The 25,633-nt window shown below is 38.3% G+C and overlaps 1 protein-coding gene across 1 annotated transcript in view; it reads left to right on the plus strand.

Moving 5' to 3' along the window:
• The window catches only part of tbc1d32 (TBC1 domain family, member 32), a 76,414-nt gene that overhangs the window by 47,396 nt on the left and 3,385 nt on the right, over window positions 1–25,633 (plus strand). Inside the window, exons 29-33 of the mRNA XM_038727019.1 lie at window positions 6,661–6,730; window positions 9,391–9,506; window positions 12,725–12,879; window positions 14,764–14,904; window positions 20,961–21,149. Coding sequence (XP_038582947.1) covers window positions 6,661–6,730; window positions 9,391–9,506; window positions 12,725–12,879; window positions 14,764–14,904; window positions 20,961–21,149 — 671 coding nt within the window. The remainder of the gene's footprint in view (window positions 1–6,660; window positions 6,731–9,390; window positions 9,507–12,724; window positions 12,880–14,763; window positions 14,905–20,960; window positions 21,150–25,633) is intronic.

The raw sequence follows: 25,633 nt of genomic DNA on the forward strand, positions 1-25,633 counted from the left end.
TAAATCTAATCTTCCTAACACTTACTGTTAGATGATATTTTAGCCAGCAAGAGCATTCAAGCTGTTAAAGGTGGAGTACGCGATTCTAATCCAAAATGTGTTTTTGCCAAAGTCAGCGAATATCTCCTTACATTCCGCTACCTGTCCGTTCTGTGTGTGTGTTAAAAAAAGTCCCGTGTTTGTATACAGCCTTGGCTCTGTAAATAGGAAACAAAGTGGCTCGCACCCCGCCACACAACACTATTCCAGCCATGATTTGTGTGTCAGGTTAAATGACTTGCCTACGGACATTCAGCTTTCTTTCTAGTTCACCATGACATGCTGTTTGTTATAGAATATTGTTAGGGGGCTTGATTGGTTTAACAGGGAAAGGTGACACAGGTCTAGCTGACCCCAGTGTTCACTGACCTTCCAGCTCTAGTTATTTCTCTCCTGGTCCTTGTTGGGGACCACAGTTAGATTGATAAGATAGTATCTCAGGCGTCAGGCTAGCAGATATCGGTGTTCTCTGGGAATCTTACAAGATTGAGTCTTACAAGAATGTTTACAAGAACTTACTGGCTCCACAGATTAGAGTACAACTTATGGATAATAGATTCCAATATGACGAAGCATTAGAGTCTAAACATCAGATAGATTAGCTGTTCTAGGTTATGGCCAGATAAAGATGACCTAATAGGGAAACCTGCAGGCACTAGGGAGAAGACCGAAACATAAAAAGGACCAAAAGATGTTATCCTTCAGATCTGGTGTTGGCATTCGATATGTTCACATGTTGTATGCTGGCACTGTATCTTCTTGGCCGGGCTCAAAATACCATGCTATGATAAGTCTTCATTAATCTCCGAAACTTCTTTATCTCCTGATCCTGGCTCACAATATTTCTTCAACACTGTTGTTGTGATGTTAGCTATAGTAGTGGGAGAGTTGTGAATATTACAGTCTGGAGGTGGTATGCTGGCTCTGGGACCTTCTCCTCCTCTCTACATGTTAGCTTCGCAGCAGCCACTGTAACAACAGTATGCTAACCCACAACTTAGCTAACGTTAATTACATTAGTTGCTGTGTCATTGTTTGCTCTATATCATAATTTGTTGGATTTCTCCAGAATCACTTACTGCACCTTTCTAACAGAAGAAAATCGGGCGTGAAAAACTGAAAACAAAGTATATTGGCTATGAAAAACAGCACCCTCTATCCTATAGAAAATTTTATAGTTCTGATTTGATGGCTGAGGAGACGATGAGCTGAAAGCATGACCAGTTTCCTGCTGTTAAAAGTTCATGGTAGCTTCTCCGAACAGATCATTCATTATGACAAATTGATCTTGGTACTCTCCAAAAGCTGCTTTTTTATTACAGTAACTATAATAGTCTTCAGTGGTGTGTTGTAATCTTTTTATATCTATCTTCTAATATTAGACTTATCATCCCTTTTTAAAAGATGTTATCTCCTTGTTGTCCGTTCTTGTCCTTAGACACATACACAATGCAATCTAGGCTTTAATTGATCTAATTATAATCACTTCAGTAGTTCTAGTGTTGACAAATTAACTTGTGTTCTACAGAGTATACTGTCAAAATGGCTAGTCTTTTGTGTGTTTGACCCTGAATTTACTGGTTTTCATATCCAAATGATAGTCATGCAACCTTAGGATGCAACCTGATATATAAAAAGACAGGATAGAGGTGAAGACCTTTGCAGTGTGCCGGTACGATAATAGCCACTCACCATTAAAAAATGAGATTTGTTTCACTTTGTGTTTAGGAGATTTGAAGATATGGGCATTGCTACTTTATTTGTTAATTTTTTTTTTAAGTTCTTTACAAAGACAAAAAGATGTGAGGGCAACATGTTAAATATAATGCAATACAAAACGTGTATATGATTTAAAAGAGAAGGTAAACATAAGTAATTTAATCTAATAAAAGGCAGTGGCAAACAGAAAAGTTTTAGGCCTCAATTTAAAGGAACTGTGCATTGGAGCAGAACTGAAGTTGTCTGGAAGTTTGTTCCAAATATAGGCTACAGCATGAAACAATAAATCTGTCAACTGTCGGAGATTCTTCTACATTATTAGAAACAGAGGCTTAAACATCTCTGGTTGTATTTGGCCGTTGTGGGTAGTGTTGCAGATCAGTGAACAGGACTGATTCATGGCAATGTTGGATTTAAAAATGATTTTTTCACCAATTTGATTTGTCAGGTACCTATTTCGATGGATCTAAAATTCCTGTCTAGTTATTGTATCCATAAACTCTCCTTTTTTCATGATATATGTGTTTTCCTATAACATTACATAAACCATTCTTAGTTTGAGTTAACAGCTGTATCCCACAAGGCATAAATGCTGCTGCAATGGTAACCTGTGATTTCATATACTATCAAGTAGTACTCCATAGTAGTCATTTGTGGCAGGAAGACTGCTACTAAAAGGCAGCATATGTCTGTAGTGTTTGTGAAAATGCAGTCTAAATTATAAATATTACAGTAGTGATTAAAACGGGTATCTTGAATTTGTTCAGTATGCTTTTATTTATTATGCATTTTTAAACAAGGAGGAAGACTTGTCAGCTTGCCTTTTCCACTGTAGACTGAGATATTTCCCCCAGTGCATTGGATGTCTTTTATGAGTGCTGTCTCTGTAAGTACAGAGGCATGTCTCCTCTGAGGCCAAACTGATGAAGAATCTTAATTTTGAGTGTTTGTTTTGATGATTTATTGATCTAAGTTTACTCACACAATTGTTGTTGATTTTTCCACTTTGACAAATAGATTTTTTTATATCCACTTAGTCCATCCATCCATCCATCCATCGTCAACCACTTATCCTGCGTGCAGGGTGGTGGGGGGGGCTGGAGCCAATCCCAGCTGACATCGGGCGAAAGTCGGGGTACACCCTGGACAGGTCGCCAGTCCAATCCCCTTAGTCATTTCACATAATTTTATTAACATAGAACACTCATAGCGTCTAGTCCTCTGACTTTACACATAAGATTGGTAGTAATTTGTCTGACTAGTCTAATAAAGATTTACAGTTTTGCATATACGCAAAGTATACATCATATTCAGTCAAATCGTCCTTAATTAACAATGCAGAAGGCCATGTAAGCAGGTTTTCACTTTGTTACAGACACAAAGTATAAAAACATATGAGAAAACAATTATGCTTATTATAAGGCATCATTATTGTAAATGATACTAAACGTATTTTGCGTTATATTGCCTCTGTGTGTATTTTGAGTGTTAAAGGAAAATTATGTTATTTTTTTCAGCCTGTCATACTCATATGTATATACATTAATGAAATATGTGCATATATACATACATTAATGAAAATATGTAAATGCGTATGAGAGATTTCTAGATGGAGATTTTTTGAATGGAGTGGGACTTAAGATGTAATGCACTGCGATTCACATTCATCGTATAATAGCTATACATCACTAGTTTGGGGAAGATGCAGAACAAAGTAACAGCAAGTAAATAATAAATAGTTATGATAAGAGTTGCTGTAAAATCTTGTAACGAGTTGTCTCATCTGAGCAGTTGGTTTAGGTCAGACATGTTACAACTTGGCAGAAAATCCTTCAGTCAGTACATTTGCACAGAAGCTGTGATCCCCTGAAAAGTTTTGCACCCACTGCTCCAGCATCAAACCAAGAATCAGTTACAGTATGAAATTGCTTTATTATCCCACCTCTCTGCGTCTCTCCATTGCTTTAAAATGAAGGTTCTCTGGTGTCCTTTCTATTTCATATTCATACACACACTGCTATTACATTTTCCCCTCTAATATTCCTCCCACCAAATAGCCTCTGAGGAGACCAGGCAGCTGTCATGGCTCTTGTTGAATTCTGCAATCTGCCAGTAGTGTGTGTGTGTGTGTGTGTGTGCGCGCACGTGCACGCGTGCACGCGCAGAGGGGAACGGGTTGTAGGCGCCTCGTAGTGTTTGAGTGACACTGACTACAGTTTCAACCCTACTTGAGTGCTCCCATTGTATGGAAAGAGCAGGCTCATTTGCCAGTATTAACCTCTGTCAGTTCACTGTTCTGAGTTGTATCTCCTCACCCTTCACGGCCCTGACTCCTGAAGGCACCTGTCCACCAATCTCATTTATTTCAGCTGCCTGTTGAAATTGGTTGGTTGGAAACAAAGAGAGGGCACCTTTTATGCGACTGTTACATCTTAATAGCTCAGACGGAGATCTATGCTTTCTCGAATGAAATGTCATTGAAATAGATTTTCTCACCACATTCTACCTTTTGGTTTAAACCTTCTTCTCTTCTGTATTTTAGCCAGCTGAAGAGTAAAAACACAAGTGAGCTCAATTCAATTCAACCCTATTGTCAGAATACTTTTATACAACGAATCATAATGTTGTCAAAAAACTTATATAATATTAAACAGTGTCAGATTAGGGTTATTCTTTGGTCTACTCAAAAGTAGGGATGTTGCTGAACCTTCTTAGCCAAAGAGAGGGGGTATTAAGGAAGCAAGTGAGGTCCTCCTAGAACACCCGGATGTAATTCATGTAGATGAGGATGTGTCTGCAGCTTTTAGACTCCCTGAAATCCATAAGCTCTTTGGCCTTGCATCAGAGATTCAAGGTGTTTAACCTACTCCCTGTAGGCCGTCTGATCATTTTTGGTGATTAAACCTAGTACTCGGGTGTCCTTCGCAAACTTGATGATGGTGCTGTGAGTGGTGATCAGGCACACACATTGGTGAAGAGGGACTAACGGAGGGAGCTCCTCTCCTTAGGGGCTCAGGTTCAGAAACAGTACTACCTCCATCTTAACTCTGAGCACAAACGAGGTGTGATAATTAAAAAGTGGTCCCATTCCGGCCTTTGCTGTGGTAGATGGGAAACTTTACCTGTGTCACACATACATCCATGAAGGGCGTGAACATTTAAACTGAAATGATGAAAACCATTCCAAACATCACTGGAACGAACTACTACTAGTAACAACGTCTTGCAGCTGATTGACTGTCTGTGCTGCATTTTATTCATGGGCCATGTAATTCTTCATTCAAGATTGCAGTCTTCACCCCAGTGTGCTTAGGGATTTTTTTTTCTTCTGCTATCTTTCTTTCTCATTTATTTTTAAGGCTGGACACATTTGCGGATGTGCTCACATGCCAAGATTGAGCAAGCTAGATGTTGTGTGCTTATCTTAAAGGATTTCCTCTGAATGTGTCTCAAAACAATGGCACTAATCTGAGCCCTTAAATTCTGCAGGGTTTGTAATTTTCAGGATTACTTTCGTTTTAATTTCCCTAAAGGACAGAGGATTGTAAGGATTCAGGAAACAGAATCAGTTCGCAGGTAAAAGCTGATCCCTGAAATTAATCTTCATAACTTTCACAGTCGCTTTGACTAGCAATTAAGAAAATATTGTCCCAACTAATGTCAGAGACATTACATGTGCCATCTTTCAACAGTGGCTCTTTATCACAAAAGCTAAATGACAGTTATTACAAACTGCAAAACAGACATCGGCAGCACAATGCTGAAGAGACAGGAGGAGAGAGGAACGGGGCAAGAGCATTCATCTCCATTAGATGGTAATTGCCATCAGCAAGAGGTTTTTAGAGATGTTAATATGTGAGGGGAGAAGGGTGCGAGTGAAAATTCAACACTAGTTGTCCTGGCACTGCTTCATGACCTCATCGCAAGCTAATTTATCTCAATTAATACAAGATTTGATGGCCTGTGATTAATCCATATTGCTCAGCTCTGATTTTGCAATGGTAACAATGCTGAATTATCACTTCATAGATTACAGCTACCATATTATCATTTCCCTTGCATTTTTCTGCATCATTAGTCTGTGAATTGCATTTGACGTTTTCGCTGCCACTCATGCTGTCTGGCTAATACTTCTCATATTAATTGTTGAAATCTTCTCGTGATCTTACCACTGATCTAAAACTTTATGAAGCAGGGGATCCATTAGCACAAAACTAATAATTTTCTTTTTCCCCGAAGGCAGGACGCAGTGGAAACATCTTCCAAAACAAAATATCAGTCCTGCCACAGTTATTGCTTCATTCATCGTTCTCTCCACACAATTACAACTGTAAAACTAATATATTTTTATGATTCTGTACAATTAATTGTGCTAAAAGCCCATGAGAGCAGCTGGTGAGACTTTACAAAGCTGTGGCATGTGGAGCAGTTCTGCTCTAGTATTTTCAGCTGCAGTGGTATCTCATTGCATGGCCCAACTCCACAGATAAAGAGCTTTCTCACAAGGCTCAAAATTTCAACTGTATTTTTTTCCCCTGCTCGTAAAATTATGACCCCACTGCTATAAACCATCAAATCGCTGCTGTGAAATTACCCGTGGCTGACTGTTAGCGAAATTACCCAAGTCACCTTGATGCCGTGCTGTCTTGCAAACATCACAATTAAATAGCAAACAACTGCTATAAAACTGCCACCTACAAAATTAAACATCACATTTGTAATGCCTTGAAAGTAGCAAGTCATGATAGGTGGTCATGTCTTTACATTCTCTATGGTCGTAACACCCCAATAGTGATTTCAAGGGAGTCTTTTCCCCCCCAAAAACTCAAGCCATTTCATTTCTCTGGGTTTTGCCTTGCTTGGTATTAACCACCTCTTCTCTCTAATCACTTTGTTTTACAGTAGAGGAGATAAGTCTGAAGAGTGCAGTACTATCATCTGTGGAGCAGCTGGGAATCAACACCTGTCTCTGGTATGTACAGTAAAGTGTTTTCTATAGCTCATAAACCCTTTTTTAAATGGGAATTTTTACAGCTGCCACCTGGAAAAGAGGACCTGCTGTGTACAAACCTTTTTATTCGAGTCTTATACTCACTGAGCTGCCAGCTTTATCTTAGTATCTACCCTTAAATCCTTGAATCTTGCTTTCAACAAACACTAATACTGTTGATGTATCACATGTAAAACATTTCTGGTCCAATTTAGTTGTTTATTTATTAGAAAATGTTCAGATAAGGTACCTTTAATGGAAAAAATGTTAAACATCTAAGGTCAAATGTTATACTGGTTAGTGTATATATCAGATTTATAAAGCTGTCTGTAAGTATGGTTCAGATTTATTAACCACAGTGTGAGTCTACAGCCACAGAAGCATCTCTGTGAGGCTGGCAGTTTTATTGCCAGGTATGTGTACACATACGAGGAATTTGACTCAGGATTGTACATTGCTCACGATGTGCTTACTTATACAATAATAATATAATAATAATAAAATAAAATGAGACACAAACTACAGAGTAGACAACACTTATATACACACTATGAACAAAACAATATAGACTTATTGACAAATAGTGCAGTTATCAGAGTGCAAAGGATGCAGGAGTAAACTATTCTCATTATGTACATGTTGAAGGTGGATATGATACACAAGTACACATACATGTACACATGTATACAGTGGTACTTTGAGCTAAATAATGCATCAACATGCTCACAATGACGTGCTGATGTTTAGCAGATATAATGCTGACCATGTTAACTATCTTGATGTTTGTTAATTAGTGTTTGTTAATTAGCACTAAGTGCAAGTACAGCTGATGCAGATGAGAAGGAGATGAGTTTGAGTTTAATATTGGTCAGACAAACAAAATGCACTCGCTGACATTGGTGTACCCACATACAGAGCTTGAGTCTTCCAAACAAATGCTTTATGCCACATGTATTTGCTTATAAAAACTGTTTTTTTTATGAAATTATTTTCTATTTTAGGTGATATTTCATTTTTTTTGTTAACGTTAATCAGACTTAAATTAAATTAGTACTTTATGTGACTCTGTTTTAACCAACCCTTTGCTGTAAGTTATTTTAACCTCGCCTGAAATTTAGTAGCTCTGTCCTCTTTCACTCTGTTCATTTGAGTTTCCTGAAGCTACTATTACATTTGTGACCGAGTCACAGCAATGCTCCAGCATGAATATATATATTTAAACCATCTCTAAAACTTCCACTTCATTTCATTTCAATCAGCTCATGAACTTACAGCAAGCAATTTCACTATGACACCAGAGCTCACCTGACAGCATACTCACCCACATGGCGTATTAAATTCAGTCTCCCACCTTATTTTCCCATTTCCATATCACAGTGAGCTCAGTCTATACCAAAACCATGTTGTTAATAAGTATGTGTGAGTATGCGTGTTGGTTTTAGAAATCCTAGTTTATGCATGTGAAAAGGTTTATGCATGTTTTTTATGTGCGTACACATTGTTGATGCATCTGGCCCCAGGTATTGGCTTCAATCTGTCAGAATCACAGAGGAAAGGGGGGGTTCTTTCTGCAGCTGCAAATATGCACCAAAGATGAAAAGGGAGAAGGCCATTGCTGAGGAAATGGAGACAGTTTCTTCAGACAGACAGGGATTAAAATGGGGTGCAACAACAAGAGATGTGAGCTGTTTCCCAAATTCAGTAGCTGGATCATCTGAAGGCCACAGCCCACAAAGGTGTGTCCTTCAGAGGACCTGAAAGCCCAGATGAGATGGTCGGTCCACTTTGATTGCAGTTGTAGTTAGCAGAAAAACATGCTGCTGTACACAGATGAATAATATTCCCCTCTGCTCCTGCAGTAGCATTAGACCCCCACAGCTGGTTAAGGTGTGTAAGGGTTCTCCTGCTGCTTCTGTTTTCATTCTAATGGTGCTGGTGTGCATAATACATGATCTGTTTTTCATGTTCCCATAAGTAGACCCTCTGACTTGAGTTACTGTTCTCACACTGCTCGTTTCTGTCCTTAATGACACCCCACTGCTACATTATGTAGTGGATATAACTCTTTGCTCAACACCTCCTCCTGAGGGGAGCTTTTGAGTTGACAAGTTTCAGAGCATGTTCAGAAAGTCTATGTTTGCATTTTCGGTATCAACAGAACACAGTGGGTGAGCGTCACCCAGAGAGCGCCGTGTCTTATAGGATTTAAGATTGTTGGACATGAATTTATAATTAATCCTTGACTTACAAGTGTCAGACTTGCTGAGTTAACTCTGACCGCATTGGACTTGTTGAATTTAACTTTGATGAGTACTTTTGTGTATTTGCACGAGGCCTCCGTATTATATCTCCCATTGTGATGCGTGACTGTCATTTGAGTACAAGAAGGGGATTATGGGCTATGAGTTTTCCATGAGTTCATAGAATTTTTTTTGTCAAATACAATTTCACAGAAGTTTAGTTTTCAAATGCAGTAAAAAAAATATTTTGGTTGTTTGATTTAGAGTTTAATAGTGCAGAACTGACCTTTACTTCAAAATATACGCCCAATGACCTTTGGCTATAGTAAAATCTCAAATATTCACTGTAACTGTGGGATAGACAAACCCATGCATTATTTCTGTTTCGTCTTTTATCTGCAGGTACGGCAGCTACCTCAAGCTACTGAAAGAAGATGCTGTCAATGACCTGACACTGCTAATGAAGCACATTAAGATCTTCTTGTTCACACAGAGAGTTAAAACTGCTTCAGAGCTCAGTATCCTTTGCAGAGTCCATGTCTGCACTCATGAAGAGCAGGTAAGCTGTGACTATAAAGGTATTCACCCCCTCTGACATATCGAACATTTTCTTGGACCATTTGTTCAAATACATTAATATGGGATTTGTGTTTTGACAGGGGTCTCACCATAGCCTTGAAATAATTTAAATGACTTTCCATGATCATGTGAAGTCCACAAATTAAAATTGTTTGGAATGTTTTCTGGAAAGTGACTTCAACAAACAAATGAGTGTTTCTCACATTTCTCAACGTCTGATTTTACATAGAACTAACAGTTTTCTCCCAATAAGTTAATATACTGCCTATTACAATATACATTTCAATATATAATGCTGTAAATAAAAAGAGAAAAAAAACCTTAATAAATGTTTTTAGTGTGTAGTGGCAGAAGAGGAACTTGCTGTAGAGACGTAGCCTTAACTTCACCGTTGTTGTGCCGAGTTGTCCTCACCTCGCGGGACGTTCGGATCATTTATCACCATTAATGAACCACACAAAGAATATTACATTATTTTTAAACAGTACTTGAAACATATGTGCATGCAGCTGTCGGCCACGCGGCATACATGCAAATCTCTGCACTAGACCGGTTAAAAGTGGAGTTACGTGTGTTACAACCCCCTCCCCGCGCTCGCAATTGCTGCACACAAACAGTGCACGATTCGACTATCAGTCGACTATAGGCAAGACTTGACAATTCTGATTCGACTATATAAATCCTTAGTCAGGGACAGCCCTACTTCACACACCCACTCTTGTTTTCCACTTTTTTTTGTAAAAATAAAAAAAGAGAGAAAGAAATATCTAAATAGGATCCATCCAAATAAAGTAGTGAAAAAGATGTGCAAACAGTCGAGGGTAAAGTGGCAGTGACGCTTTATACAGCTGCGGTACATGCAAATACTCATTACCACACAGTAAGTCATGATAGACTTTACCATACAATAGTGCCCTGTGTTGATGCATACTTACATTATATTTTGTATTTTACATATATTATCTCTTTGGCCCCTTTGGTCTCTCCATTCAACTTTCACAGGACACTGTGTGTGTGTGTGTGTCAGGTTGATAACTTCACAGATTCTTGTTGTGAGAGAGACGAGGAGGGACTGATAGTGTCCATCTCTTTCTGATCAACACAATGCAGATTATCTTACTCCATCTGGGTCTCAGTGAACAGTTCAACCATCTTTTGTCCCAAATGTCAACTGATAGGCCCGCTCTCTCCTTCAGAAAGTGTCCATTGTATGTAGACGATTGTACATGAAAACACTGTGTAGAGATAAGCGTTCAAATATAAAAGAGACTGACATTTCACTCGTAATACTGAGACCATACTGGCATTTGAGATAATATGAAGAAGTTGGTTGTTAAAATCGTTTATGCTGAGTGATAAAGTTTTTAAATAATTGAGCCATATGCAGATTTACCACAGTGTTTCTGCAACTAGAATTTGTCTGTTATTGATATGAGGAGTATGACAGTAGTGATAAGATTCAGAAAGCTTCATTGTCCAAACTGTAGTACACAGTGTACAATATTTTTTATATACCTTTAATATACTTTCTAAACTTTATGTAGTTTATGTAATCTAAACTGATTTTAATGCATTGAATACATCCATAGCTCCTGAAATAACTAAGTAGTTTCACAGTTGAAGTAAGGAAATGCAAAATAAAGCCCTGATTTTAGAGAAGTCAGTGTTTTTAGTTTGAGCGTGTCTATTTTCATTCATGTTACTGATTGATGGTAGATCAAAATGCTTTCTTTCTTTTCCAGGGGGCTCTGCTTTATTTATAATTCTTTATCATTAGAAATGATGTCTTGACAGAGTGTACTACAAATACATTTTCAAAGAGCATGTAGTGGTATTTAGCTGTGTGTGTTAGTTATTGAGAGCTGATCCAGTGGTTAAACCAACCAGCCAACTCATATTGGTGCAATGTCCTTATTGTAACATGAATAATTTTTGTAAAGCACATTTTACATGCTGTTACATAATATCCAATTAATCTTTCAATGGCAAATTGCAAATTAAATCTTTCTGTGTGTATTGTAAACAAAAGTTGAAGGTTGACAATATTCAAAGGCAGACATAAAAAGCAGGAAGTGTCGATAGCTAGGGGTTGTTTTCTGCAGTCAAATCAGATTGCATTCTCAATCCCAGTTCTCCTGGAAAAGGACTCAGACCTGCATATCAGTGCAGTTATTTGCTTTCAGCGGGATTTGATTGACATTATCAGATGTCTAAATAAAAGTGAACTTTAACAGTAAATGCTCCAGAGCCTGAATAAACCAATCGAGATGTACTCTATGAGAGAAAGTTAGTGTCCTTGGAGTCTGATTGGGTTGTGACCCTGGTGTTTAAAATCCTTTTTTTTTTTTTTTATTCTCAGCAGTGTTGTGGTGTTCACAATGCAGAGCTACCACCTGGGACACCTTGTAGTCATATTGGCTGAATTTCTTACAGGATTCACACGACTTGTTTTTCCCAAAAAGCACAAAAAAACTTTTTTCACACTTACAGCAAGCCATGCAGATAACCTAGAGTCTGTTTTTAGCCCTTTTTTTTCATCTCATAAATTCACAAAATGATACTGCTGACAGAGAATTGGATCTTGGCAGTCTTAACTGTAGGAAGCGGTTTTTCTGCTTTGAGATAATGGTCTGGTGTATCAGGGTTAATTGACTGTCAAAGCATTACTCGCTCTGTAGTTGACACTCAATGGCGTCAGTGTCAGTTGACAGTAAAGTGTTATTAGCTTAATGCTTTATTTAACACAACATAAGGAGTTTCTTGTGACACCTCATACTGATCTTTGCAAATTCTTTAACATATAAACATACGAATCTCAGCTTTTAAATATTCTACCGGTATTTGTGTAACTAATTCTGTTGTTCAAGTTAATTCAATACTTCTTGCGGTTGGCAGAAAATATCTCAGATACTGATCCACAACTCCGTAGACCATTAATTAGTAATGTAATGCAGAGGCTGTTACTTAATTCATGACTGCTTTCTCTTGAGTAAAGCTGTTAATATTTAAATTTACACTGTATGGGTCCATGTATCTTCACCTAAGTTGTCAATGGACCACTTTCATAAAGCAAAACTAATCTAAGGAGCTATGTTTGTCTGAGTCTGTGATCGTTACATCTTCACCAGTCCTTTGGCTCTTTAACTCTGTCCTCCAGTCACTCAGCAGGATGGTTATCCAGGCCACGACTGGCTGGCCTCCACAGTGTTCCTCATCATGGCTGGAGATATGGACCGGTCTCTAAGTTTCTTACTCAACCTGTCCTCTCTGCTTACCTCTGCATTCATCTGGCCAGCAAGGATACATGCCTCTGTGAGTATAACAACATGCAAATATAACCTCAGTACAGTGTATTCAAAATAGCTAGGATTTTAATACATGTAGTTATTTAGCACTTTTGAAGCCCTAAATGGCAACAAACCTGAAATTTGAAACACCATATTTTCTCAAAATTCATGCCTCATTATTCAGCAATTTTGTATTGTTGCTGTCTTGCCTTGTGAATAGTTCAGTCATTGGTTTCACCTGTTACTGGACAAAATAATCACATGCTTCTTGGGGGAAGGTTTGAAAAAGGGGAAAACAATAATGTAAATGTGGTCTACAAAGGGTGTGTGTGTGTGCTAAAGTAGTTAATATAGGAAGCTACTCTCAACAGCTTTTTCCATCTGCATGTAAGTTAAATGCGTCGGTGTCATTCAGAGACAGCTGCTCTGTGAGCCTGTGCGATCTACAGTTTTACATCTGTGTAGATCTGAAGAGATTTTTATATGCAAGTAAAATTCCAACTTTAAAGCCCCACCTTTTCATCTAGGGTGAACTTCTTAGAAAAAAATGTTCCCATGTATGACCTTATATTAACATTACTATCTTTGAAGGGGGGAGAGAGAGAGAGAGAGAGAGAGAGAGAGAGAGATTTATTTCTTGATTAATTATTATGTAATTATAGTTGTGAGTTAAGGGGTCTTGCCTTCTCAAAAATATAACTAAATCTAGCGGCTATGGAAATACCATGTGCAGTCCACATGAACTGCGATTGGCTGCTGGTCTTTTCTCCAACAACTTTCTGATGGCAGAGGAAATTGTTAATTGTTAGGGAGGAGAAGAACTTGAGCCTTTCTTTTCAGCTTGCTTTATATTATCCTATCACAATAAATTAACACCATAAATATGGTAATTGCATGTAAATGTCCCATTTTCAGTAATGAAAAAAAATGCAGAACTATCAATCAAAACCCATGTTGTAGGTATCTACAGAGGAATTCCTGTTTACCCCTTACGTCAAGTAAAAATCCAGCTTAACATTGTACTTGCCTCTTCTCGTGTACACTGAAATGCACCTTCACAAGTCTGCCTCTATCCTCATTTAATTCCACCTTTTTCTATACACAGCACGTCAGCAATCACAGCAAAGCTACAGCAACACTACAGCAAAGAAAACATGAATAAATGAAGATGATGATGAATCCAAACAACATTTTTCACATAATGACTTTTAGTTTGACTCTGTGTCTTCATTTTTCAACATGGTGGAAAACAAACAGGGAGAGGAGTAGTATGAGGAGGAAGATAACTAAAAGAGATAAATGAGAGGAGAAATAAGAGTAAAAGGAATAGCTCAAGTTAAGGGGAAAAGTCTAAAATGAAATCTAATTTCAATCATTCTAAATTGCAGGGAGAACTGAGACGCTGAGATTAAGCTTTGCTATCATTCTAACAACCTCTGTTATCCTGTCGTCTCTCGCCAAAGTCAATCACGGCTCAATTGGACTCGACTGAATGAGTATTTGTGTTACGTGCTTTCACTGTGTTTGATGGAGCCGGTAAATTTCTCCACACAGCACTTAGTTTCCACCTACACAGCGTGGTCGATTTAGTCAATATCACGGAGAAGAGAAAGGGCACAAATCATTAAGAGCAGCAGCAAATTTAGGAGGGAATGTGGGCGTGAACGCACACCGCTACCACACACATACAAACATCTGTATGTGAAGACAAAGCAGCATGCTGTGTCTGTTTACATTACTCAAAATAAAAGCTGTCAAGTTTTTTTCCCACTATATCAGCACGGAATACAAAACACAAAACTTGGAACTGATGTTGTGATGAATTGGACGTACAGATTAACAGCCCTACCCTGAATCTAAAAATGTTCAGAAAACAACAAAGATGAAAAACTTGTGTTTGTCGCAACAGATCCATGTTCCTGTGCAAGTAGCTGAATCGGGAGTTCCTCCTGTTTACTGGTGTACAGCTCACTATGTGGAGATGCTGCTGAGAGCTAAAGTTCCTCTGGTCCACTCCGCCTTCAGGATGTCTGGTTTCACCCCATCCCAGGTACGATCTGTAGAGAAGGAAACAAACACTTCACTTCAAGCTAACTGGTTCAAGCATGTCTCTAGGGCTAAGCTTTAAAATAAAACTTGATAATCATTGGACATTTTCCTATAAAGGAATGGACTTGTTTCAACAAACTATTAGTCCAGAATCTGTCCATTATTTTCTTGATTAATTAATTTGTGGATTGGTCAATAAAATGTCAGAAAATGGTAAAAGAAAATAAAAATGGTGATCATTGTTTTCAAAAGCCTAAGAAAAGTCTCAAAAGTTTCAAAAGTCTTGTTTCGTCCACAACCCAAAGATATTCAGTTTACTGTCCTAGAGGAGTAACAAACCAGAAAATATTCACATTTAAGAAGCTGGAATCAGCCGATCAAACAGATTAATTGATAATTAAAATAGTTGCTGATTAATGTAATAGTTGACAACTAATCGATTAATCGTTGCAGCTCTAGTCCTCAGTAAGTTGTTGCATTGCTTTAACCAGGGATCATTTACCAATTAGTGTGTCATCTGTGACATTCATTTATTTATTTAGTAGTAGTAGTATTTAGTTGGTTACTCTTTGTTCTCTTTGCAGGCTTTTTTAAGTCTTAACCTTCTTGCTGTGGGGCAACAGTGCTCAACACTGCACACATTGTCATATGCCGTGCTTTACGTGGCATTACCAGTGTTTACACGTTGTAATTCATGGAGTTGTAGAGGATTGTTATTCACCTTTTGTAGCTTTTACTGTAGCCACTTAGTCCGTTTTCACTCTGTAATAGTCTTACTGTCTGAACCAGATTTGAGTCAGGTTTTGCATGTATTAGTTTATGCACTAACTATTTTATTCTATAAATCAAAGCTATTGGATGGATTTTTAGCAAAAGCACAACTGAAACTGCATTCACCAAACATTATATGCGAGAAAACTAAGCCTACAAATTTTTGTTCACATTATTTAATACCCGTTACTGATTCATCTAAACTGAAGGACTGTTGAAAAGATTTCAAGCTTTTTCAGACTTAATCGGATCACTCCATCAACATTTATGTCAGTGAAATAGTTAAGCTTTGCATTTCACTAAGTAAGAATTGTGCTGAAAACTAAATGCGCTATTTGACTTGTATGTGTAGTAATAATGTAAATTCACAGGAACATTTAGAAAGTTAAAATCAGACTGATGAAGCTTTGAAGACAGTAGGTCCTGTCTATACTGCAGACAATTACTTTAAAAATAAATATTTAATTCTTACTTTTATCTTTGTATGAAAATGTTTCAATTTTCTGAGCCTCTTAGATCAATTTAGGACAGTCATGACTACTGGAAATAAAAGGAACGAAATTTGACAGTTCTTCACTAATACCAAAACAGCCAGCAACCCATTGTGTTTTATTTTTTTATTAATGATGTCAGTAACTGGGTTTAAAGCTTTTATAACCACGCTTTTGGCTGCCATACGAATTGACTTCCCTTTTTATCCTCCTTTGACTTCACTCGACTTTAAAAAAACAAAATACGAATATTTTTCCTTTTTTAAAAAAAACAAAAACAAAAAAAAAACAGTAAAGTTAGATCTTTGCTCCTTGGCTCTTGATTCTTTTGACACAGACTTCTCTCTCACAAACAACGAGGTAGAAAAAAGGTTTTTCACCTTGAATCCTCTTATGTTTGATCCTGTCTTCTGTGCGTCGGCAGCTGACAGCTGAGGCTCACATAATGTACGGCAGCAGGGGTGCTTATAAGACTCGCCGCATTTGCATCAAAGATCTGAACTCGCCGTCTCCAGGGTGGAGTAATACGTTAACATTCAGCTCATCTCTTTGCTCTTCAAGGCGATAATGGGCACCTGTTCTTCAGTCAGAAATGGAAATATCTATTCCAAAAGTTTGAAAGGTGTGAAAGCAGCAGTGGCAAATGAAGCATTATACACATCTGACATTCATACAGTAGAGGTTGTATGTATGTGGAGGCAGGCTGCAGTCAAAATCCATCTACAGAAAGAGCTTAAGTTTAAGCATTTGAAACTTTACACTTTAGTGTGAACAGCAACTTGTGGTAGTAAAGGATAACTAAGCCGTAACAGTAAAACTAATATTGACACATGTTTACCTTATTAAGACACAGAGCTATATTATCATTCATTTGGAGTCGTGTTTCTGGCCTCCTCGCAGATTTAAGTCCAATATTGACTCTCTGTTTAGCTCTGGTTTTATCTCCACAAACTCCTGTGGGAAATATCTGGCTCTTTAGTTGCTAAAGAAAAGAAAGAAATACCTTTTCAGTTACATGTTGCGGCTGAAAATGAAGTTGATGAAGGACAGACTGATCCAAAAGACACTAAAACATATATAACATTGAATCATCACTCAGCTCTACTGCTGAACAGTCAGTGTTTAACACACACGAGCAGATTCTGACATCTCGGTGAGCTGGCCGATGTGACCTGACCAGCTCAGTTTAATAACAGCTCTGAAAGCCTGTTTATGGCAGAAGGGAAATGAAGTAAAGAAGACTGCAAGAATACAGTCACGCTCACCTTTTGCCCCCTGAGTTTTAACTCAGACAAGAAAGAAGACGCTGCTCTTGGAAAGACCTTGAAGGGATTTATAGTCACAGAAAGTACTGTACTATATGTGTACTTGTTTTTCTGCCCGAGGGTTTAAAAACAAAGCGCAGCATGGATCCAGATGTTCCCTGTTTTATTACAACACACAAATTAGGATGTCAGTATTTTCATTAGAGTATAGCTGAGGAGGGGGCGATAACAGTCATAATAAGTGGAGCTTGTTTGTATGCTTGAGCAGCCTTGTGTCATTAGTGACTAATTATTGGCATGAAAATTAGTTTGTTGTTGGTTCAATATTTGGATGTAAGTATTGTGAAGCTCTGTCAGAATCAAAGCTACTGATTGTAGTAAAATCCTAATCAGGAACAGCAGAGATCAGCCTAAGGCCCCGATCAGACAGAAAGCGTTTGCAGGTTCGAAAAAGCAAAGCGCACAGCAGCGTTAACGTTTATACATGCCCAACACTTGCAGTTTGTGTTTATATCTTTCTTTTTCTTAAGTTGAAAGGTGATCTAAATAAAATTTGACTGCTTTTGCGGCGTCTCTACGGGGGAGTCGCGGTGTGAGCCGCTATCTTTGTCCGTTGTTTTGCCCTCCAGGTCACCGCGCATGTCACGTGACTGAAAACTATGAATAAAAACAATTTATATAAGATGCCTCTCACTACAAAAAACGCTTTCTGTCTGATCTGGGCCTTAAAGAGTGGATTTTACCGACCATTTCGCATGCTGCTTCTTTATGAGGCATGTACAGTTGTCAGCATGCTGTCCGTGGCTCTGAGGATGGTAATGTCGGTCTTTCTGTCGGGCCACCAGTTTGGTTCAGACTAAAAAATCTCAACAGCTACATGATAGATTGCAAAGAATATGTTGTACAAACATTCATCATCCCCAGTAGAGGAAGCCTACTGACGATTTCCTGCAGGGACGCCATGAGGTTGTTTTTAGTAAAACATTCTCAACATCAGATGGATTGCCATCAATCCATCTAATAGTTCACATCACATCTAAATGTTGGTGAAACAGCTTCAAAACAGCATTTAAATAAATGGCAAAATGCACCCACAGGACAATAAATAGATTCTTCCTTGGCTTGAATTACAATAGTTTTAAATTTTTGAAGTTCAGATTGTAACTTGCATTTCCATTTTCTGCACAAACAGACTGCTGTGTGACTGATTTGATATTATGTTATCTTTCAGTATCTTATCTACTGACTTCGGTTTATCATGAGTTGTACAAATCACACTATAGTACAGAACATAGTTCTTAACAGTCAGCGGATCCAGTAGGTAAATATCATTTTGCTTTAGATACTGTAGTACTGTGTGTTCTTTTCTCTGAGAACAAGAGAGAACCCCTTGCTGAGCCACTGCATTAATATCACAGATCTTACCTCAGTCATCAGCTGCAGAAATAAATATGCGTCCCCTAATCCCACCTCAATATTCAAGACTGCTTGTGAGTTATCATTTTTCACTCTCAAAGTAAACATGTTTCCAGAAAGATTAATTTAGAAAAGCTGATAAATCAGAGTCACAAATGGAGTAAATATTTCCTGACATATAGAACAGAGCAAACCATTCTTTGAATAGGCAGGTTAGTGAAAAATTCTTGTCCCCAAAAGTGGGTAACTCATTTTTATAATACATACTATGTTTCCATGTGAACAACATTTCTTAACAGCACAGTGTTAATGAGGCATGACGTTTTTTAAGTCCTCTGTGGCAAATACTGTACAATTTTAAAAAGTTATTACACATCATGAATTTTTTTTTTTATTTCACATTTAGGCCAGATTTAGGCCAACATCAACCTACACATTGATCCTCATGCAAGTTTGAACAGATTTGTTCTTAAGTGGCACGTACAAGAGATTTAAGAGCATTGTGGCAGTTACAAATTTTCCTGTACTTACACATTTCTTTGTGGTACGACTGAAATGAGTGGTTCAGACCTGTCGTAAGAGCCATGTACAGATTGAAAAATACATCTAACTTAATGTCTAACTGCGACAGTCGAATGACCACCTTAGCTGTACTAATAATTTTTTTAATTCTGGTCCCCTAATACCCCTACTGACTGATGTTTCATTCAAAAAAGTGTTAAACAAACAGAACATGTAGCCAATTATGACAATTTTAGGGGTGTTGATTATGCTAATGATCAAACCTCAGAAACGCACTCCTCACAGAGAGGCGGAAATGAGCTGAGTTTGTGCAGGTTGGAGAGTTTGGTGAATCCGACTGAAACACTTGAACGAACAAACATCACAGTAATAATAAAGATAATACAAAATGATTCTTGCACAAGACCTAACATCATGGAATCTGGAGTTGTTGTATACGCATATATTAAGTACAAGCCCCAATCGTCATGTAATGTCCATCTTCCATTCATCTCCCACTGAATGTGGTGTGTTGTGTCTGAATATCTGTCTAAAATCTATTCGATTTCCTTTTGTCTCATTGTGACTAGATTATTATATCTTATTTATTTTAAATGGCCACTACGTCTAGTTTAAAGTACCACATTAAGACTTTTGTAGTACCTCATTATTACTTTTGTTTTGGCTGGCAGAAACTCTGATGGCTACTTGTGAAATACAGGAACCATTCAAAGGTTCTGCTGAGCTTGCCTAATACCTCTACAATCAACCTCCATCTTTCATTTGACATCAAAACACCTACTGATGTCCGTGTTACTCTGCTTATTATTGAGTTCTGAAACACCCTGTGACTCTCTGACTTGTCTTTTAAATACTGCTCATAATTTTGTGGTTTTACTCTCAAAGCTGGGGTAGACAAAGTATTTCAGAACCTAGTGTTGAAATTCTCTTTACATCCCGACAGCGTTCAATACATCAAATGCTCTGACACAAAAATGAAAAAACTCTGTGGGGGAGTGACTAGAGGGAGGCCTGAAGGGAAGGGGCGGGCTTTTTCAGCTAGACACTTTCAACATCAAGCTATCTATTGCTTGTTCTCCAACATTGCCAACCCCCACTTTAAGTGTACCATCTCATGGTTATGTTTATGTGACATCATTTGGTGGTTTTATACAGATTTAAGTAAATGTGCCAAATCCTGAGCAAGATGTAATAAACTTATATGGAACTGTGACGGAGAAGCACTTTACTGCAAACTCAGACACAGTAGATCTTGAGAATATATATTCTTCCCCTTTTAAATCTACTGAAGACAGCTATGAAGATTGATGAGAGACATTTTATAGTGACATATTTGATTTATTATAGGGAGAAGAATAATTGTCTGAAACATGATTCATTATTTGTCAGAAGCACACAGAAGATTATTCATATGACAGTATAATTGGGGTCTTCACTTACTTCACCTGTATTAAATCAAAACTACACAGACGTGGTCACAGAAGAAGTTGTAATATTGTGATGACAGGTTTATTCTTAATTATGGGGGGATTCAAGAGCAACATAATCCTGGAAATTATAATAAAGTGGGGCTTGTGTCTTTCTTACCGCAGATGTGCCTCCATTGGCTGACGCAGTGTTTCCTGAACTACTTGGACTGGACAGAAATCTGCCACTACATCTCCACCTGTGTGGTGATGGGACCCGACTACCAGGTTTACATGTGTGTGGCTATATTCAAACATCTGCAGCCAGACATCCTGCAGCGTACACAGTCCCAGGAGCTGCAGGTCTTCCTGAAGGTGAGATGGCGCGTCAGTACTACAGTGTATTTTACAGGCACTATATAGAACTCTATTTAAAACTCAGTTGGCCTTGTGTATCTGTAAGTTTAGTCTGTATGTCTTTCTCATCTTCTCTTCTTATGACTTGTTCAAATGCCTTGTTTTATCTGACCAAAAGTCCAAATCCCACAAATATTGAATTTACAAAGATATTTAATAGTGAAAAGCAGAATGTTTGGCATTTTTGCTTAAAAAATGGCTGAAACGATCATCGGAATCCAGTAGTTGTGGATATATTTTTTTTAATCAATCAACTAATTTATTAATTGACCCATATAGCGTAACGCAATCAGTGATGTTGCTCCACTCATTTCTGGTGCCTCCCAGAACAACTGCCCTTAAAGTTTATTTTAACAAGAAAGATGTCGTACTTCTGACAGGATTTGGTAAAATTTTTATTTTCCAACTGGTAGCCACCAAAAGGATGGGGCACAGTGGATTGCAGATTGTTTTCAGCTCCCGATGAATGAACACTGCAGCCGGTCCGGGACTGAACATGGCCCCTCAGCCGACAGGCCAGTTTGGTAACCGGGAATATAGTACTGAGGTGGTTTTCTTGCTGTGTTTGCAGCCGTTTTAAGTGCATGTTTTCACTCGCACAGACTTCACTAGGTTAAAACCTTGGGTAGCCTATGATGTTACAAGTTGCGGTGGATATTTTAGAAGCTCGGACCACCTAAAGCAGCAGTGAACACACAGTGTGCAGATGTTGGGTTGTGGTTGTTTAATAGGTTGTGTTATTAACAAGCGGGTAGAAAAATACGAAAAAAAGATGAGTTCTGTGTCTTTAAGCGACTTTACTATGTACTGCTGATGGAGAAAGTGGAGCAGACGGTGGGGGTGTGTGTTTACCTGAGGTGTAGACCTCTCGTGTATCTGAGTGTGGGGAGAAGAGAATTCCGAGGAAGGTGCGTAGCATATTTAAAATTTATAATAATAATGTTTGTGGTGACTAAAAGCTGCATGGAGGTAATGTGTGAATCTATATGTATTTTTTTTCCTTTGCCGGGGGTCGGGGTTTTACAATCACGATGCCTGCTCAACCCTCGACCATTTGTCAGCCATCGCCTATGGACGATGGCATCATCTGTCGGCCCAACCCTACTGGCCATTGCTTATATCACACCCTGGTGTATTTTGCTGGAAATGTACTGTGACAAAAATATTTCGTTGAAATAAGTTTTGCTCAGTGAATAATAGATGAATGCTGAAACAAAGAGCTGCCCCAAAGATTTCATAAAAGGTCTAAAGTCACGGTCTCCGAGATACTTCTACTAACATCCAAAGCAACATTAAACACCAGCATTGTTAACAAGGCATGGATTGACATGAAGCACTCGTCGTCATTACTCATTAAGCATTTCAATCTGTCTTGTCTCTGGCTGATAGCTCGGTGTTAACATCGCCATGAGCTGCAGCTGACAGTTTTTGTGAATAAAAGATCAGTTATGGAGGCTTTATCTGAGGAAGCTCTTCTAATGAGCTGTAGCATCAGATACTGCGGCAAGAGACAGCTTTGAGACAGAGTGTGTGTTTGTGAGTCTGTATGTTTGTGTGTGTGAGAGAGGAACTTACACAAGCCTCGTCCTGAGTTGAACTGTTGAAAGTTTTAGACATGCTGGTTTGCGTCCGATGGCCTTATCTTTCCTCTTCTCCTCTGTTTCTCTCTGTGGGAACAATATGAAGGAAGTATTTTACTCAGATATGGTATTAGAGGATTTTTTTACACACACACGTACCCCTCTACACTTATCCTGTCTCACTAGGGGGTATATCTATATTTCATCAAAATTAAAAAGGCAAATGGCTTGTTACAATCGTTCTGAGTCTGGCTGGAGCTTCGCTGCATATAGCTTAAGTAGTGAGAGTACATTACATTTACATTACATTTATTCATTTAGTCGACGACTTACAATTGCTATGCATGTTAGAGGTTGCACGCCTCTGTCTTGCTCAGGGACACAATGGTCTCTCACACCAAAGGCATGGGTGTTATCCACTCCCTCATCACCACCCTAAAGTAGACAGAGGTTATATGTCTGATGCTGACTCAGAGGCTGCATGAAAACACAAAACAAAATAAAGCTTCTACTGCCGTTCCCACAATGCCATGCACATTTGTCATTGCTCGTAGCATCATAATTTCAAAACAATTTCTGTAATCTGTAGAATCTATGAATCCAAATTCTAACCAAATAAAAAAGGATGAACTCATTCAGCCTGCTATTAAGGGGCACTAACTATAATATCTTCTTTTAACCAATTCTTTGAAAACTCTTTAATGCTCTATCTTCTTATTAATTACACCTTCTGTACAAATCCAGACTCGCAGTGAATATTAATACCACTCATTTGTCATGTGAGGACAAGCTTAAAGAAAACATAGATCTTTGGTATGCATTAATTAGCTTACCTAATGATCTCCTAAGTGCCAATGGCTAATATATCTTTAAGATTATGTGGGACATTAAGCAGCTGATATCACCTGTTCAGCATGAACATATACAGCTAAACAGTGCTGAAAGTCGGCACATACAGAGTATATTTGGTGTAAAACTTAAGGATTCCACATTAGTCGGACACTAATTCCTACACACGTCTTTGCATCTTTCTTTTTCTCGCCCTCCTTAATTCTCCAAGAGAAAAAAAAAAAAAAGACCAAAAATACTCTCCCAAGTGATTTCCACTGCTTATCTCTACTCTCCTACTTGGGTTTAACTGTGTCAGCAGTCATTTCCCGGTGAGATAAATGAAAAGGCGAAGCAACTTTAGTTTTGATGATGCTTCAGAATTAATCTCAAAACATCTTGGCCGAAATAAAGAATCTGTCAAGTCTGACTACTATCCAGTGGGAGACTTTTTTAATTACTTTAGTGTAGTGCTCTTATGTTTTGACAAAAAGAATACATATACAATCTGGCAACAAAAGATGGATTTTAATAGATTTAGAGTTTTGTAGCTGGTCCTGCTGAAAATAAACTACTACAATATGAACATCAGTATATTAAATACGTCTAGAATGTGACCTCTAATTCATACTATCAAGTAATTAAAAGGAGATTTTTCCATTATAAAGTGTGTTTAATGTTGTAATGTGGTGCTGCCTGGAGTAGTCACATGAGTAGAGTCCTCCATCAGACTGAAAACTAATTTCTTCTTGACATTACTTACTCCCCTCTGAATGATCACCCCTCTGTAGTCACTCGATTTGTTCCCTTGAATTAATAAAAACCTATCGCTCCATTTGCTGTTAATCTATTTCTATTCCTTGCACTTCACTCCTTTGTGGTTTTTCTACACGCATGATATTACCTAATAAAGAACACTCAGTGTTTTTTGTTTGATTGTGATCTAAGGCAGTGGTTACATGTCATATCAAGTTTAACATGGTTGACCTGTGAACCAAAAGGAATTCTCCTTCATAAGTTATTTCAAGTCCACTTCCACTCAACAAAACTATGGCTGCGTTCAGACTGCCAAAGTGACCAAAATCTGATGTTTTTGGTCATATGTGACTTAGGTCTTGAACAGTGTGAAGAGCCCAGGCCACATGGAATCTGACCTTTTCCAATTCAGATTTGGGCCACTTTCAAATGTGGTCTAAATCCGATACAGGTCTGGACAGTCAGATTGGAATTCATGCAACTCTGACGGCAAGAGGGCAAGGAAATACGGGAGTCCCCCGTGAAAATCGGGGTGGTTAGGAAGTATGAGCTAATCGGAGCTAAAAAGGAGCTTAGTGGCTCCTTGTTTACTTCTGTATGACAGTGTTCTGCGTCTGACGTTGTTTTATTCCTCTGCGCATCCGGGTCTGATATGGGCCACGTTTAAAGTATAATGTCGGAACTGAGCATTAAGGCTTGCAGTGTGAACAAAGTCGTATACAGCCACGCTGGCTGATCTTTGAGGCTGTATTTAGGCACAGCACTGCTACAAACTAAATGCTACTGACAGCATGCTAACATACTCTCACTGAATTGGACAAATAAAGATTCTGACCTTATGATGGTGATTCAACCTGAGGATGACATGAATGTCTGCACCAAATGTAATTGAAATCCATCCAAAAGTTTCACAATGTCGTCTTGTTGACCCCTCAGTTAGTCTTGTGACCCCTTTGGGTTGGCCTGATCTCCAGGTTGGGAAACACTGGTGTGAGTTTAATGAAAGCCAGGTAATGTCTACATTATATGTTTGAAACAATCTCATTAGAAGAGGAAATAAGTTAACAGAACAAGTCTCCAACCTTAAATTGTTCTCACAGTATTGACTGTGTTCTCACTGCATCGTGTCCTTGTCAGTGTTATTTACCTGCATAAATAAAAACCCTAATTAGATTCTCCAAAAACACATTCTGCAAAGTGATGAAAGAAAATTAGAAGAGTGCTGACAAGCTGCAGAAGTCATTAAACTGTGGCAGTTTTTTTTTAAAGGCCTTGGCC

This window comes from Micropterus salmoides, unplaced genomic scaffold (genome assembly GCF_014851395.1).
Source record: "Micropterus salmoides isolate LMB-PRFRI ecotype aquatic unplaced genomic scaffold, ASM1485139v1 Ms_hic_scaffold_18, whole genome shotgun sequence".
NCBI classification, from domain to species: Eukaryota; Metazoa; Chordata; class Actinopteri; order Centrarchiformes; family Centrarchidae; genus Micropterus; species Micropterus salmoides.